Raw genomic sequence first — 18,388 nt, forward strand, 5'->3', positions numbered from 1 at the left:
TTAACCACTGATTTCTAGTCGTGTCCTCTTTTGGAAGGCCAAACAAAGTAGTTTCGCTTTCACAACGAAACAGCGTCACACACCGCGGCCTTGAGTGAGCGGAGGCCGCGGGGCCTAGAGTGAGCGGAGGCCGGCTTGAGTGAGCGGATATCGTCCTCTTTTGGAAGACCAAACAAAGTAGTTTCGCTTTCACAACGAAACACACAGCGCCTTCACGACATGGCGGCGGCGGCAACAATACTACAGCAAGAATCAAAGTTACGCCTTCTTTCTTTGTGTGAACATTTGGGCGGCGTTATGCAAATCTTCCCACATCGTGACGTAGACATGTGGGGGCGTGTTAGAACGAGCCGTTTTATGTAGGCGTGGTTGACTCTTAACTTTTATAAAGAATATCTCTTTGGATTTGAGACTTTAGTCTTTGCAACTTTACAGATCTTCTTTATGCACCAAGAGCTTGTAACACTCCAAGAGAAAGGAAAAACTGAAATCGCATCATATGACCCCTTTAAGACTCAAATTTTGTCTGTGTGTTAGTGAGTTGTTAGGTAAGGAGGAGTACTGGCCCATCCTCTTGTCCACCATCTGTATTCCAGCCATAATGCAGCTGCTGACTCTTCCCTGGTTCCCCGAGAGCCCTCGCTACCTGCTCATCGACCGTGGAGATGACGTTGCCTGCAAAACGGGTACAGCATGGTTTAATAACTCCGTTTACAATTGCACAATATTATTTAATTAAAGAAGGTGTTGTAAGGCTAATTGGATGTGGTCGGATATACCTGTTAACACACATTTTTAAAGGTAATGATAAAGCTCAGAGTTTGAAAGTCCTGAATTGTATCTGTCTTAGTTTGTCTCTCTGCTGTCTTTTAAATTAAAGTTTTTTTTGTGTGTGGAATCAGTTAATGGTTTGCTGAGGTCAGTTAAAATACACTACCGTTCTAACATTTGGGATTAGTACGATTTTTGAAATTTTTTTTTGTCTTCTATGCGTACCAAGGCTCCATTTATTTGATCAAAAATACAGTAAAGACAGCAATATTGTGAAATGTTATTACAATTTAAAATAGTGGTTTTCTATTTTAATATATTTTAAAAGGTAATTTATTCCTGTGATGGCAAAGCTGAATTTTCAGCATGATTACTCCAGTCTTCAATGATCCTTCAGAAATCATTATGCTAATATGCTGATTTGCTGCTCAAGAAATATTCTTACTATAATCCAGTGAAGGAGTGTCATGTGAGATCCAGTAGTAAAACTGCAAAGCCAATGGTGAAGAATGTGCCGTAGACGCAAACATTATTTAGACATTTAGAATCCTTTTAATTAAATATATAAATGTCATTGCACAAGATAAAACATCAAACCATTAGATAACAGAAATTCACATTTCTGAAAAAGGTTTGTTATAATTTGTTATTAGATTTAAATTTAAATTAGATTTAAACTTTAGTTTATACCAATTTAAAGTGCTTTTCCACCATCGTCGAACGGTTCGTTTAATTTCCACACCATGTGATTACAAACTCTTCCCCACCTAGATTTCTCATGGCTGATATACTTACATAATATTAATATATATTACGCATATAATATTTTGTCCTTTGTTCTTTGCAGCCAGTCTGGGAATGTTTACCTTTTCTATATGATGTAATGTTATCCTCCATAGCGTTCACTCCAATGTTTACCAAGGTCAATGACGTCTCCCATTCTTGCGTCACAAAGGTTAGATATGTTCAAAAAAGAAACTGTAACTAAATCGTCTAATGGTGCGTCCAGAAAATGACCATAGATCACGAAATTATGCACACTCATTTTTAATGGTATTAAAATTCAAAACAAAACAAAAAAACAACAGATTTTGGACGGGAACTTGCCACGCCAACCCCCCCTTTTTTGCCTGAGAAATTTCACTGAAATGTTAATTGAAATAAAATGTTAAGCATTAACAATAAATAAATAAATACAAATAAGGAAAATAAATAATGGAACATGCAATGAGAGAACTGTACAACCAAGTGGTGGAAAAGAGTCTTTATTATTATTATTATTATATAAAAGAGTCTCTTTATTTTCACTGTGCAACTGTCACACAATTTTATATCTAATGTATGCCATTGCCAATATATGTGTGTCTCTCCCATTAGATTTATTTCTATGCAGACTATGTGTTCACCCAGGCTGGGATTCCAGCTGACAAGATTCCGTACGCTACAGTGGGAACTGGAGCTTGTGAATGCATCACTGCACTGACATGTGTAAGTCTGGAATTTATCATTACCTGCGCAAATTTGTTTATGACTCAGAGAAATAAAGCAATACTATGACGTACAACTTTAATTGGGAGGCTGATACTGTAGATTCCGGGCAGATTTGGCATAAAATTGTTTGGCCAATGCACGTTGATCCAGAAACATGTACCACTTGGCTAAATCACATAGTGCATGGAGATTTTAGAAAATCAAATGTTGAGCCAGATTTTGAAAGGTGTATTTTTTATTTTTTTTGGTTCATGTCAGGTCACCTTTATTTCTAGTGTTTTATACAATACACATTGTTTCAAAGCAGCTTCACAGTAACAAACAGGAAAATAACAGAATCAATGAAGCAAACTTCAAATATGAGACAAATTCAAATTCTTCAAAGTTCTAAAAAGCCAATAGTGTCATTATTCAGCTTCAGTCAGTTCAGTTTTGGTTCAGATTTAGTGCAATAACTGTGTAAAGTTGATCAATTATGAAGCAAGTTCAATTCAGCTGTAAGCAGCTCTACCGAAAACTGTAATGTCATTATTCAGCCTGAGTCAGTTCACAGTTTGATTCAAACTGATGTTGTGTGTTTCAGGGTCTTCTGATCGAATCTTTGGGAAGAAGAGCTCTGATTATTGGTGGATACTCTCTCATGAGTGTGTGCTGTATCTGTTTCACCATCGCCCTCACTTTTCAGGTCTAGTGACCTAATACCTGCTGTTTTTTTTCTCAATATATTTATTTTGTGCACTGTAGCAATATTTCATTATGTTGCTAGCACATACTATTAGAATCATACTTATGGGGTTATGTTGAAAAATGGCATAAAGTTTCTCAGTTTTCAAATATTTTAATGTATGCAGATTTACTGATGTTTTTTTTGGTGTTTTTTCCTCACAGGAGTCCAGCCCTTGGGTTCCCTACCTTAGTATGATCTGTGTTTTTGCCTTCATTCTCAGTTTTGGCCTTGGACCAGGTGAATGAATGAGTAAAAAAAGAAAGCAAAGAAGGAAAATTACATGTATATGAATGTTTTAACATGAATAGATCCCCCAAAAATGAAAATTTGTTGAAAATGTTCTTACCCTCAGGCCAGAAATGTAGCATTACATCACTTGCTCACCAATGGATCCTCTGCAGTGAATGGGTGCCGTCAGAATTAGAGTCCAAAGGTTCCGGTAATGGCGTCTGAGGAGTAGACGTATGCACAGTTCGCTCCCAAAACCTTCTAATTTTTGTCTTATAAACCTCAGTACTTTTGTTGGCATCTGACAGTAGTTTTGTGACTTCAATCAGTTTTGAAGCGTCAAAGGAAGGAGCAAACAGGTCGATAAAGACCGTGAAGGTACTCTTTCGCCAGGTGCAAGCATTACGCTAGCCAAGATCACGATCTTAAGCCTCGTTCAGACTGTCAGCCCAAATCCAATTTTTGTGCAAATCCAGCAGATCGATACGTCACAGCATGACCTCGCATCTTAATTCAAAGAACATAAATTTAAAACTGCAGCGCTGCAGGAAAGGGGAGTAGATTGTATGTTTTTACATTTTAGGTGTATTATTATTGGTTATGTGTTGAATTTAAGTTTTTAAAAAGACTCTGCAGAGCATGATGTCATATCACGACCGTTGCAGCGTCCCAGGGAATTTCGCATTCTCAAAGTCTAGTGTGACCGCAGCTTATAGCGCACGTCTCCAGAACGCTGACTGTTTCTATAGCAACCGGGACTTCAGTGATGCAATTACAGAATATGACCGATTATCGATTGGTTCTTTTATTCAGAAGGCGGGGCTTCCTTCGATAGAGCGGCCATATTGAGTGTTGCATTTTTCCTCATTCAAAACTGTACGAGTGACACAACTTGGGTATTCTATAGTCTTTGGTCAATCGAGGGTCCGTGTCCGACGGCTTTTTTCTCTCAGCTTCTGGTCGATGTCCTTGGTTCCCAGGTATTAACCTCGCCGCCCGAGCTGGACAGAGCTCATCGTAGCCTTGCACCAAAACCCAAGCAGGGCAGAGACCATGACCCGTCATTCTGCGATTTCATCGCTTTCAAGTCAAGGACTTGGCCATCTGTGAATCTCGCAAAAGCTGTATGATGGCCACAACATTCGTACCTTTGAGGATTTCTGCCCTGAGGTTTTAAAACTTCATGCCGAGTATAAGGATGTGATGCCATCACTCTACACACGCGGATTCAAGCCTGCTCTTCTCTACCCTGCTAGACTGCAAATCACACTTCCAAACGGTGAGAAGAAATGGTTGGTTTCTGTTTCGGACAACAACTTCATCCAGAGCTCAGGCTAACAGTAAGTTCGGTGGACTTGATTCTACTATCAGCAGCCTTGAATATTTTTGGCCTTCTTCTTCTCTGGTATATGAAGGATAATCTGGGCTGTTGGCCCTGCAGATTTAAGACCTGACTGTTCACTGAATTTTGAAGTTTTATTAATTAATTAATTAAATTGAACTTTTTTCCCTAAACTTGCTCACTATAAAGACCCTTTTGTTTGAACTTCAAAGCTTATTTATAGTACACTAATTTTGGGCATGTAGTTTTACTGCCCTTTTCTATGTCATGTTATGAGTATTTTTTTCTAGCCTAAAGCAGGGATCCTCAAATCTGGCCCACGAGATCCACTTTCCTGCAGAGTTTAGCTCTAACCCTAATCAAACACAACTGAGCAAGCTAATCAGTGTCTTCAGGATCATTAGAAAATCACAGGTAGGTGAGTTTGATCAGGGTTGGAGCTAAACTCTGCAGCGCATTGGCCCTCCAGGGCAAGATTTGAGGAACCCTGGCCTAAAGGATGTGTACTTAGACTTTAGTTTGGATGTACAATAAGCTCAGTCGGGCTTTATTATACTGTGAGCAGACTTGTTTAATTTTAGGCCTCCTGCAATTATTTTAGGGACAACCCAGGGTTGCGTTTCCCAAAAGCAACTATGGTCGCAAATTCCGTCATTACCAACAGAGTTCAATGGAACTTGCAACGTTTGTTAGTTAACGATGGTTTTGGGAAACGCACCCCTGGGTGGTTGCAACTATGGTCGCAAATTCCGTCATTACCAACAGAGTTCAATGGAACTTGCAACCTTTGTTAGTTAACGATGGTTTTGGGAAACGCACCCCTGGGTGGTTGGTCCAGTGAATTTTACATTGGACTGTATGTTAAATTTGATAAAGTTGTTGACATCACTTTGCCCAAAACTTGCTTATTGCAAAGACCCTTTGGTTTTAATTATAAAACTATTACTGCACTTTTTAAATTCTAATACAAAACAATTATTTTCCATATTTACTATTTTTCGGTTGATAATAAATTGCTTCCATTGGTTAGCTCATTTTATAATAATATTGTAATTTCAGCCCATGCTGCTGTTACATGTGACCTTGTTCTTCCATGTCTCCGTCCCCCTGGTGTTTTAATCTCTTACTTTTTCATGAACCTGATTTTATTTCTCAGGTTCATGAAAAAGTGAACCCCCCCCTGGATGTTACAGCTAAGACAACTTGGGAGGCATGTAAAGCTTATTTAAGGGGAGAAACTATTTCATATGCAGCCTGTAAGAGAAAAGTGATGAATGAAAGAGGTCTAAGCTCTCTTTCTTTGGCAAACCTCCAGTCTAATCGTGTTAACTCAACAAATTCAGACCTCTTTGCTAAGTTTCTCACAACAAAGGCGGAGTTTGATCTACTTGCTACGAATGAGGCAATTGATGCTCTACATAAAACTTGTTGCATTTATTATTAATTCGGTGATAAATTGAGTAAATTTCTTGCTCATCAGTTGCGTCAGTCTGCTGCCTCACACTTTACTACTCAAATCTCCACCTCCACCTGGTCTTCAGTTAACCCACTAACCCACCAGTTCAGAGACTTGTACGCTTCTTTATATACCTCAGAAAACATAGTTGAAGAGGCTCAGTTCAATAATATTTTCAGTTTCCTAAATGTGCCTCGTATTGATTCTGAAATCTGCTCTAATTTGGCAGCTCCACTTACTGTACATTGGACAAAATGAAGACCTCTCTTAGTCTAATGCAAAATGGCAAATGCCCAGGGCCTGATGGCTTCCCTGCTGAATTTTTAAAGGCATTTTCTGATAAATTATCAACTCTTTTGCTTAACATATTTAATGAGTGTAACAAAGCTTGTAGTCACGGGAAGAAGGAGGCGGGAACCGGCGAACATTTAAGGGTAACACTTTAGAATAATGGTCCCTTGTTAACAAGTAACTATGCAGGAAGTAATAGGTAGTACTACATTAACACTTAACTTAATACTATTAACTAATAGAGGAGCAAGATTAACTAAGCAGTAAGTAGTAGCAAATTTAGGACAAAGGTAGTTACTTATTAGATATTTGATAATTACTAAAAAAATATATCCTCATTGAGAACTACTTGCGAACTATGACCAATTAATAAAGAATAACCAATTAATTACTAATCACAACAGTAACGTCTTAAAAGTGAACAATTGGGTTCTTTGTGGAAACTAATTATTGAATATGATATCCCCCAAATAAGTCGGCTACAGGTTGAAATTGTGACTACTACTCTTAACAAAGGATGGATGTTACCTGTTTATTTCAAACAAAAACATAAAATAATAATAAAAATAATTCATTTAAAAATGTTAATAATTAGGAAGTGATTGAATTAGTTTACAATTATGAGCTCTAGTTTGTGTCAGTTCAGTATGTCTCCGACTCCAAAAGACCTATACCTTTAGTGACAGTAGGCTGGGGAGGACTTTTCTTGAATATAAATAATGATGTTCTCTTGACAAAAACAATTCACATCCTTAATGAAGGCATCGACTGCATTTATATTGTGTTAAGCACAAAACCGCATATTCCAGATTACAGTGTCTGGTAAAATATCACTAGAGCCTCACACAAATGTATGTGTCAGATATAAAATATGTTAAATAACTTATTAAATTACTTAGTAATTACTGAGTGGTTAAGGTGTTTTTCACTTTAAAATAATGGTCCAGATCACTAGTAGTTCTTTAGTAGCACTTTAGCTTTAACCGTTCCCACGGCTCTCGGCCCCGCCCCTCTCGTCACAATGAATCCTACAGTTCAGGTATCCTCCCTCAATCTTTACGGCAGCCTATTATTTCCCTTATGCTCAAGAAAGATAAAGATCCTTCTCAGTGCTTTGTTCTGATATGAAAATATTAGATAAAGTTCTAGCAAGACATTTGGAGACTGTTCTTCCAACCATAATTTCACCAGACCAAACAGGGTTTATTAAAAATAGACACTCTTTTCATAATATTAACTGGCTTTTGAATATTCTTTACTCTTCTTCTTTGAATATATCTCCAGAATTAGTTATTTCCATGGATGCTGAGAAGGCACTCGATAGAGTCGAGTGAAGCTATTTGTTTTACACACTGAAGAAACTTGATTTTCCTGATCAATTTAAAGCTTCGATTAGGCTTTTATACACATCTCCCATGGCTTGTGTGCGGACAAATAATAACTATTAAGTATCTCTCCCTTGGTCACGGGACTAGACTGGGCTGCCCACTCTCTCCTCTGCTATTTGCAATAGCCATTGTGCCTTTGGCAATTGCTTTAAGATCCAGTGCAATGGCTGGCATACAGAGGGGAGGGTTAGAGCATAAGCTATCTTTAAACGCAGACGATCTCTTGTTATACATGTCTGACCCCGGTACCTCCGTTCCCTTGGTGTTGAATCTGTTAGCAGATTTTAGCCTAATTTCAGGCTATTAGCTAAATTTGAATAAAAGTACATTTTATTCAATACAGCAGCCTTGGAATACCCATTAGCATCTCTGCCTTTCAAATCTTCTTTACAGAGTTTTAGATATTTGGGCATAAATGTGACAAAAAGCTTTTCAGACTTATTTGACCACAGGGAGGAGGGATCAATGGCACTTTGTCCCATTAGTTAATCATCTTACACAGGATTTTACACAGGTCCCTCCTCCCTATATCCCTGGTTAACTGAATTAAGATGAACATACTCCCTAAATTTTTGTACTTATTTAGTAGTAGTAGTAGTGGAAAAAAAAAACCCTAAGGATTCGAAAAGGCATTCTTCAGAAGATAAAACTAATGGGTGGTCTGGCTCTTCCAAATGTTCAAATATATTACTAGGCAGCAAATATACGATCTACTATGTATTGGTTCCGTTCATGCAACTTAGTCATTCCCTCTTCCTGGCTGCACATTGAGAATGCCTCATGTAATAAGTCCTCCTCTTTGGCTGCCCTTTTATGCCTCCCATATACAATGGCCCTAATGAAATATTCAAATAATATAATTGTAAAAAATAGTCTTAAAATCTGGACCTAATTTTTGCAGTATTTTGGTCTTCATAATACCCCTTTATTATCCCCAATACACTCCAATCTTTTCCCATCTTGGACAGTGCTTATGCCTTATGGAGAGACCTTGGATTGGTTTCTATTGGTGACCTTTACATCAATGGTGTTTTTGCCTCTTTTGATCACTTGACCTCTCAGTTTAATATGACCAAAAGCCATTTTTTTCAGATATTTACAAACTCGAGATTTTGTGGGTAAAAAATGGTCAACTTTCCAAATGCGCCTCTTTCTTCCGATTTGGACACCATACTGGGTGTGGATCCTTGTGCTAAAGGGTCAATTTCTAAATTAGTAAATATAATTTTCTCTGATAACCTACGCATTGTCTGGTCCCAAGACATTAGTGCCGTCATTAACGACGAGACATGGAAAGAGGTCTTGAACAGGGTTAACTCCTCTTTTCTCTGCACACGTCACAGGCTCATAACAGTGCAAGGTGGTACATAGAGCCCACTGGTCTAAGAGCAGGCTAGCTCACATTAACCCCTCTATAGACCCTGAGTGTGACAGGTGTCATTGTGGTTCAGCTACTTTAATCCATATGTTCTGGTCCTGTCCTGCCCTGTCTTCTTTTTGGAGGCGAATTTTTTGTCTCATTGTCAGCCATTACCTTTGTCGATATTCCACCTTGTCCAATTACTGGTTTATTTGGGGTTCTCCCACCTGGCCACTCTTTGCCTTCTCATTTCTCAGACTTTGTAGCCTTTTTAACCCTTTTGGCTTGGTGTTGAATTCTCCTGAACTGGAAGAGCCCTCACCCTCCGTCTCACACCCGCTGGGTAAGAGATGTTCTTTACTTTAAGAAAGTAGAGAAAATTAGGTGCTCTCTTCAGTGTCCTAGCACTATTTTGATCAAAATTTGGCAACCCGCTTACAGCAAGACGTTGATTGATGGACTGGGGTCGTGTGGATTATTGTGATGCTTTTATCCACTGTTTGGACTCTCATTCTGACGGTACCCATTCACTGCAGAGGATACATTGGTGATCATGTGATGTAATGCTAAATTTCTCCTAATATGTTCTGATGAAGAAACATATTTTTGGATGCCCTGAGGGTGAGTAAATTTTCAGCAAATATTCTTTTTTTAGTGAACTATTCCTTTAATAAAAAACTTCTCTCTCTCCACACTTGTATTGTTAGGCTATATTACGATGGTAGCCTACACACTGGTATACACACTAGTTTGATCAGTAATATCAATGTGCTTTGTGCTGTAGGTGGTGTAACAAACATTTTAACAACAGAGCTGTTTACCCAAACCGATCGGCCTGCTGCGTACATGATCGGTGGCTCTATCAACTGGATCGCTTTCTTCTTCGTTGGCATGATCTTTCCATTTATTGTGGTATATATGAGCACCTTCTTTCCTTTTACCCACATACATATGGTTATTTTCACAAAGCAGTTGCATTTCACCTAGATACAGGACCTTATTTACCATGCAGATTATGTAAAAACAATCAAATGATGATATTTGTTAATTACTTTTTGATGAGGATTATTAAAAACAAAGTGGAATTTAAATGTTTTGTTTTTAACAAACTTTTCTTTCTCAATCTCTTTCAGAATGGACTAAAGCAGTACTGCTTCCTTGTTTTCCTCGTTATATGTTGCTTGGTGGCCACTTACATCTTCTTTGTGGTCCCTGAAACCAAGAACAAGACCTTTCTGGAGATTCAGAGCGAGTTTCACTCTAGAAAGAAGCTCATTGCTGCCAATGGTACTGAGGGCCCTCTACTGTCCACACCGATGTAACACACACAATACACAAAGCACTGTATTATAAAGGGTTTTATAATATCTGTGTACTTATGTATGAATGTGCCAGAATACTTGGAAATGTTAAACCAGAAAATATCTTTATGACACAGACACTATACTATACATCATGTGTCTTCAACATGAATACTGCCTTTTACATCAAGGAAAATCACATGATGGTAGGGACTTTCAATAGTATTACATCTTGGATGTGTTTTATACAAATCAATATCGTTAAACTACTATGCAGAAATACTACAAAGTATAATTAGAATAAGTGTACTCGTATGATACTGGTTTCTGTAATTACTTTTTATTTCTAATTCTGTAAAATGGATCCATATTATGGTCTTAAGCAAGAAACATCTCATGAAATCACGGAATGAATCATGCTTAAATTTATTTTAATGTCAACAACAATTTTTTTTTGCAATAAAGGAATTGTTTGCACGACACTATTGTTTGTATCTTTCACAGTCAGGTATTTTTTAATTCTTAACATTCTCAACGTTTGCAGATACTTTACAAGCACTAAAAACCACTGCTTGAATCAAGCTTGAATTCACTTCATTTTAACGTCAACAAACATTTTGAGAAAATTATGACAATATTTTTTTTTCACAGTGCATAAAAGTAGTAGGCTTTCACGGTTCTTTTCACAGCATCTTTAGTACTTAACATACTTAACGTATTTTAAAGGTTTTCCCCTTTTTTGTTTTTTGAAAATGATTACGCAGTAGGCTACTATTCAGAGCGCAGCTGAAGCCACGTAGAACGCGTTTTCACGTGATATGTGTTGTTTTTCTCAACGCTGATACGGATCGACCAATCACTGTCGTTTAGAATTACGTGATTTTTTTTTTTCAAAATTTTTAATCTTATAGAGATTACAGAAACGCAATACCTATTGTTTTTCAGTTATAGCGTTTTAGTTTTAGTTTAGCGTTTGTGAGTTTAACGTTTGTGAGCCACTATCTGCCCTTTGTAGGAAGACACATTTTTGTGTCGTTTTTCTTAAGCAGCTTGTGATTGGACTATTGACCAGTGACGCTTGTCAAAGCAGGAGTGTTGTGTTTCAGTCTAAAGGGGAACCCACTTACAGTTGACTATGGCTGGCAGGCTGGCTGTGAAAGCGTACTTAGATCTCTTGTCGCAGCCATGCAGGGCTCTACTAATATTCCTTAAACACAACAAAATACCACATACGGTGGAACGCATTGCGTTACGAAAAGGTGAGCAACATTGTTGTGAGTGTGTTGTTCAGTGGAAGCAGTGCAGTGTGCATTTGTAAAGTCCAGATGGCGTGAATCCAAGACTGTACAAAGGTTATTCTACAGATTTACATAGCCCTTCTATATTTATTTCAGAACTTTGTATGCTTTGTATTATTTAAACTTTATCCTGCATTAACCTTCACCATGCCCTTGAACATGGAACTGTAGGGCAGCAGAAAACACCTGAGTTCACCAAACTCAACCCCATGCAAAAAGTGCCAGTGTTGGACGACAATGGATTCATCCTTACTGAGAGGTATGGAGAGATTGTAGTTGTAAAAAAGAGGAAACCTTTGTACTTTGAACATTTGGAAGTCTTGTCATTTAAAAAATTGTGTTATTTGAATTGTTGTTTCTATTATTAACTGTTCTTGGTGACAGTGATGCCATACTGAAGTATCTGGCAACAACCTACAATGTCCCTGATCACTGGTACCCCAAACTGCCAGAGAAGAGAGCCCGAGTGGACGAGTACACGGCCTGGCATCATGTGAACACACGTATGCACGCTTCCACAGTCTTCTTGCAAGAGGTAGGGTTTGAAATGTGGCTAGTTGACATGACATTTCAAGCAGTGATTTTATTCTTCATTTAATACTAGTTTGTTTATCTATTTTGACTTGTATTCCTGTACAGGTTATATTTCCAATGATGGGACAGCCGACAAATCCTGCAAAGTTTGAAAAATCGCTGGCAGACCTGGATGGCACACTGGACATGCTGGAAAACATGTTTCTGAAGAGACAGCCCTTCCTGTGCGGTGACGACATCTCATTGGCTGACCTGTTAGCAGTTTGTGAGCTCATGCAGGTAAGAACTCAGAGCCGCTAAACATACTGTGAAGTTGATTGCATTTAGAGACTGTTATGCGCCATTAATTTAGACAGAATTGAATACTTATGCACAATTCTGCATGCAAAAACATAAATAGACACATGAGTCTATATGAGCCCATTTGATCGTCTCTTTCAGCCCCTGTGTAGTGGGAGGGACATTCTGAAGGACAGACCCAAACTGCTGAGCTGGAGGAGTCGAGTTCAGTCAGCGCTCTCGGACTCCTTTGATGAAGCTCACTCTGTTGTCTATCAAATAAGGGAGAAGTTCACAGCTAAACTGTGAAAAATCAACTCTTTATTCACAGCAGTTAATTATATGTTATATAATAATAAGATTATATGTCACAAATTAAAGATCTGTTTAACATGGATATGCAGTTTGTTCAATATCATGTTTGATTAATGTATGGTTTGAAAAGAGGCTTATATCCACAAGTTTAGTGAACTTTTTTTGTGCCCATAGTTTGTGCCGAAGGAGCAGAAAATGTAAAAACATTTTATTGTTGACAGGAATTGGTAAAAGAATACTATTTACAAGAGTGAAAGTGTGTGAACGTCAAGACCCAGGTTTGCTCTTGAATGATGGTTTTCCTTCTCACACTTGTGCCTTACCTTTCTGTGATGATAAATGTCCAATTAAAACTTGCAACTTCATGTTGCATATCACATTCACACAACACAAACATCCTTCTAACAAATGTTGTAATTTTTCTTGAATTCTAGACAGTGACTTTTGAAAGCAAATATTTGAAATAATTTTCCACAAAGAGAGTGTAACCTCTGCTTTCTAAGAAAATAAGAAACAAATGACAATTTTTGCAAAATGTAAATTTTTGACATATCAATAAAAGTTGATTGACTGATTTAGTGTTTCTTCAACAAAGTAGCATAGATTTTTAATAACAGACCTTGATCAGTTATCAGCCACAACATGAAAAATAGTTATTTGTATTTCTCAGAATTTCAAGTTTCTTGTTACCCCCATTGGAGGACAAAGGAATTGTTCACACTTAGAGGTAAAGTTAAAGTTTGCTAGAGAGTATATGAAAGTCAGGAAATATAATGTTGAGGCCGCAAGGGATCATTTCTAGGCATTTAATTTATTCAGATTTAATTTATTTGTATTTGCTTTTTTTTTTTTTTTACAAATACTAGTCTGGGGTTTCACCAAAAATGTCTACTTTGAAATGTAATGGAGAACATACATTTATGTTACTTTTAAAGGGGTCATATGATGCTGCTAAAAATAACATTATTTTGTGTATTTGGTGTAAAGAAATGTGTTTATGCAATTTAAGGTTAAAAAAACACATTATTTTCCACATACTGTACATTATTGTTTCTCCTCTATGCCCCGCCTTTCTGAAACGCGTCGATTTTTACAAAGCTCATCGTTCTGAAAAGCGAGGTGTGCTGTGATTGGCCAGCTATCCAGTATGTTGTGATTGGCTGAATACCTCAAGCGTGTGACGGAAATGTTACGCCCCTCACCATATTGTGATGCCCTGTCAGGCCGGAGCGACGACACAAAAAACATTAAAACCCATTATAAACGAGGCATTTGTTGCATCCAGTGGGGACATAATTACGGATTATAATGACTTATATGGTCTTTTTACGTGTTGCGTTGCATCGCGCGCTGCGTAAACATAAAACCATGTCTGCATTTGTGATCGGAGAAATGACAAACAACAAGTGCTAGTCTACACTGCTCAAAACTCGCGTTTGAATCATCAGTGGCAAATTCTTTAAATATTCTTTAAATATAAAAAGTCTGTGAGTCAGAACAGCCGGCATTGTAGTCTACTCTACCAGGATCAGGAAACAGTCCTCCATAAAATGAAAGAGCGTCCGGAGGGCTTGCGGCAACCACATGTGACGAACCCAGGCTGGACTCTGCTTCGTCCACGGTGAAAGCCGATCCGGCGATCCACAGCGCGAAGTTGATGTATTTCCTCAGCGACCAGCACGGATCAGCTCCAGGCATGACGAAGCGATATCGTCCTCTTTTGGAAGACCAAACAAAGTAGTTTCACAAAAATGCGCTGGACACATCTGAATATTTGGGTTAAACTGTTGGGAACAGTGTTGTAAATACAACTTAACCACTGATTTCTAGCCGTGTCCTCTTTTGGAAGGCCAAACAAAGTAGGTTCGCTTTCACAACAAAACGGCGTCATACACCGTGGCCTAGAGCGAGCGGAGGCGGGCTTGAGAACGGCGTGGCCGGCGGATTCGACGAAGGAGCTAGGAACAGTTTAACAGCTGGAAAAAATAGACACATTATTATTTGTTATATTTAACAAATAAACCACATACATTCAACACCAAACAGGCAAACCATGAGGTTCTCTGGAACCCTTCCCCTGAAAGGACAGAACAGACCTCTGGTTACCAGGTAACTAGATAAACTTTACGACCCCAAAAGAATGAAGAGAGAGCCTCCCTCTTAACTGCGCATAGAAAAGGATTTCCTTTCATTAATTCAAACCTTTCTATGAATGAACGTGCACATCCCCAGGACGTGTGTATCATTACTGTTTTGTATATTGTCTTTTGTATTGTTGTATTGTATACCGTTTTATGCATGCTTTATGGTAGAATTAATACACAATGTAACCCTATTGGTACCGTGTTTGATATCAAAATGACCCATGTTTAGTCCACCATCCATTGGTGCATACCACCTCCTCATAACGTGCATTGTATGCTTGTTACATTAATCAGAATATTTTGTATTGTATCACTCCAGTCATTGAAAATTACTTGAGTCTGATTTTTATTTACTGTGTATGTTTAATTTTTAGAACATTCTTACAATGTCTGTTCTTCCTGAATGTCTAACACTGTACCAGTTTTCTATATACATATTTTTGTGTGTCAGCCATAATATTTTTACATTTTCTGCTTTTGAGGATTTGTGACTTAAATCATTGTAAACCATTACATTCATTCAAACTGTCTTGTGTATATATTTTAAAAGGCCAAAAAGGCAGCCAAAAAAATAAAAAAAAACAGTTTATGTTGTGCATACATTGCGTTATACAGTACATTGAGAAGTTAATACAATATTTTAAGTAAACTGAGCAAACTGCACATGTCAGATACATCATTGATCCCAAAAGGTAAACTGCAGAAACACTTTGCCATGTTAATTGTGACCAATTGTGAATCATATCTTTACAGAGTGGCTTGTTTTAAACAGGGAGACAGTTTAGCTGTGAACTTCTCCCTTATTTGATAGACAACAGAGTGAGCTTCATCAAAGGAGTCCGAGAGCGCTGACTGAACTCGACTCCTCCAGCTCAGCAGTTTGGGTCTGTCCTTCAGAATGTCCCTCCCACTACACAGGGGCTGAAAGAGACGATCAAACGACATCAAAGATGCAAAGCCTTATAGGCTCATGTGTCTCTTTATGTTTTTACATGCACAATTGTGGATGAATATTCAATTTCGTCCCAATGAATTGTTTATAATGGCCTCTAAATGCAATAAACCTCACAGTACGTTTAGCGGCTCTGAGTTCTTACCTGCATGAGCTCACAAACTGCTAACAGGTCAGCCAATGAGATGTCGTCACCGCACAGGAAGGGCTGGTTCTTCAGAAACACGTTTTCCAGCTTGTCTAGTGTGCCATCCAGGTCTGCCAGCACCTTTTCAAGCTTCTCTGGATGTGTCGGCTGTCCCATGAGTGGAAGTAAACCCTGTACAGAAATACAAAACCTGCTAAGTCTGCCGAAATGAAACAAGTAAAAGCAGTTTATAACCATTTTAGAAGAAGAATGAAGTCACTGCTTGAAATGTCATGTCAACTAGCCACATGTCAAACCCTACCTCATGCAAGAAGATGGAGGAAATGTGTATACGTGTGTTGGCGTGATTCCAGGCCGTGTACTCATCCACTCGAGCTCTCTTCTCTGGTAGTTTGGGGTACCAGTGATCAGGGACATTATAGGCTGTCGCCAGATACTTCAATATGGCGTCACTGTGACACAAAACCAAAGCTTAGAAGAATATCACACATTTGATCTGTTTTTTTAGCTACACTCTCTCTTCTTACCTCTCAGTGAGAACAAATCCGTTGTCCTCCAACACGGGCAGTTTTTGCATGGGGTTGAGTTTGGTGAACTCAGGTGTTTTGTGCTGCCCTAGAGATTCAAGTTCAAGAGCATTAATAAATATAAACAGACTATATTCAGCATACATTTTGTAGAGGTTTGGATTCAAATCATCAGGACTTTACAAATGCATTCAAAACAGCTCTCACAGTCTCCACTGAACAACATACTCACAACAATGTTGCTCACCTTTTCGTATGGCAATGTTTTCCACCGTATGTGGAATTTTGTTGTCTTTGAGGAATATTAGTACAGCCCTGCAGGCCTGAGACACGAGATCTAAGTACGCTTTCACAGCCTGTCTGCCAGCCATAGTCAACTGAAGTGTGAGTCCTTCTGTGAAGTATTCCTGTTTGGGACCCCTCAATCGATTCGCCCCTTTAATAGGGGATGGGCCGGGGTGTGGTTGTGACCTGACTTCAGGTTTGATACAGGACCAGGATGTCCCATCTGACACATGATTAAATTTGACCAAATCACAAGATGTCCCAGACGTCTCCAAATCACGGAGTTCCTGGAAGAAACCCATAAGAACACATAGAGAACAAACTAACTCACAGAAAAGCCTCCTGTTTCAGGTGGGACGGGGTGACCCACTGTGCCAGAAACAGATCTGATAATATAAACCTCGACATGGACAGAGCAGTATGCATGTACATTGTGTGAAATGATTTAAGGTGGGGGGGGACTTAGGGTTTGATACAGGACCAGTTTCGCGTGCAGGACATGTCTAAAATTCCACTAAATTACACAACATCCCGGCTAGTACAGGACAGCTGGCACAGAGAGAGAGAAATGAATGGGACACTTTGACTGAAAGCTGCCCATGATGTAATGTAGCATTATGGCAAAAAGTTACAAAAAAAGCTAAACTGAGTCCCGGGAGTAAATATAGCAGGATCTTCTGCATTTGTAGATGTGAAATATTGACTTTCATGAATACATGAGGCCAATGAGAATACAGCACCGCAGACCATCAAGTTACTTCAGAAAAGTTAACAGTCTATATATGCTGAAATTTCAGCCAAAAATCTATACAGTCACCACCATTACTGTAACTGATCGACATCTCACAAATACATATCTTTTGCTCACAATACAATCCATGGATACACACATGTAATGCATAAAATGAAATGAAATAAAGCTCTTTGTACTGACATTCTTGTACAAGAATATGTTTTCAAGTTTTGACCTACACGTGCAATGTGCTCTTCATCATATGATGGGGCGGGGTTTAATGTGACTGACAGAAAATGTTGGTAACCATAGTTACCCAATACAAATTTATTATGATGAAACTTATGAGAAATATTCAGTAAATTTGGATATTTTTAAGAAAAAAAAATGTCTTCAGAATTTTAGATTTTTTGGCTAAGAATTTTTATTTCTGTGCATCATAACTTGTATTGTTTTGAAAGCTATTATTCATCTTTATTTTAAGTATATTAGAACATTATATATCATATCACTCAAGTCATTGAAAGTTAAACTCACAACACGAGTCTGTTTTTTAATATATGTTTAATTTTTAAGTAAATCTTTTAATGTCTGTTCATTTCAAATGTCTAACACTGTACCACTTTTCTATATACTGTACACATTTGTATAGTTTTGTCTATTAACAAGTCTGCCGAAATGAAACTGATGATAAAATCCCACATTGCAATTTTTTTCTGGTCCATTGGCGACGAGACAAAAACATTAAAACCCATTACAAACGAGGCATTTGTTGCATCCAGTGGGGACATAATTACTGATTATAATGACTTATACTG

At 38.2% G+C, this 18,388-nt stretch overlaps 2 protein-coding genes and 1 pseudogene across 2 annotated transcripts; 2 read left to right on the top strand and 1 right to left on the bottom strand.

The window, feature by feature from the left end:
- LOC107723298 (solute carrier family 2, facilitated glucose transporter member 11-like) overlaps positions 1-10,791 on the top strand; it is a 15,570-nt pseudogene extending 4,779 nt beyond the window's left edge.
- Positions 10,792-11,395: 604 nt separating this feature from the next.
- Positions 11,396-13,293, top strand: gstt2 (glutathione S-transferase theta 2). Its single transcript, XM_016531863.1, has 5 exons — positions 11,396-11,614; positions 11,825-11,912; positions 12,038-12,188; positions 12,293-12,466; positions 12,629-13,293. The coding sequence occupies exons 1-5, from the start codon at positions 11,491-11,493 to the stop codon at positions 12,773-12,775; spliced, it is 684 nt and encodes a 227-aa protein (XP_016387349.1). The 5' UTR covers positions 11,396-11,490; the 3' UTR covers positions 12,776-13,293.
- A 2,239-nt stretch (positions 13,294-15,532) lies between these two features.
- Positions 15,533-16,994, bottom strand: LOC107723302 (glutathione S-transferase theta-1-like). Its single transcript, XM_016531865.1, has 5 exons — positions 16,800-16,994; positions 16,553-16,640; positions 16,327-16,477; positions 16,023-16,196; positions 15,533-15,846 (listed from the first exon to the last, which is right to left on the bottom strand). The coding sequence occupies exons 1-5, from the start codon at positions 16,921-16,923 to the stop codon at positions 15,673-15,675; spliced, it is 711 nt and encodes a 236-aa protein (XP_016387351.1). The 5' UTR covers positions 16,924-16,994; the 3' UTR covers positions 15,533-15,672.
- Positions 16,995-18,388: the final 1,394 nt, after the last annotated feature.

The sequence above is a fragment of the Sinocyclocheilus rhinocerous genome, unplaced genomic scaffold (genome assembly GCF_001515625.1).
Source record: "Sinocyclocheilus rhinocerous isolate Xijiao unplaced genomic scaffold, SAMN03320098_v1.1 scaffold665, whole genome shotgun sequence".
In the NCBI taxonomy this organism is placed as follows: Eukaryota; Metazoa; Chordata; class Actinopteri; order Cypriniformes; family Cyprinidae; genus Sinocyclocheilus; species Sinocyclocheilus rhinocerous.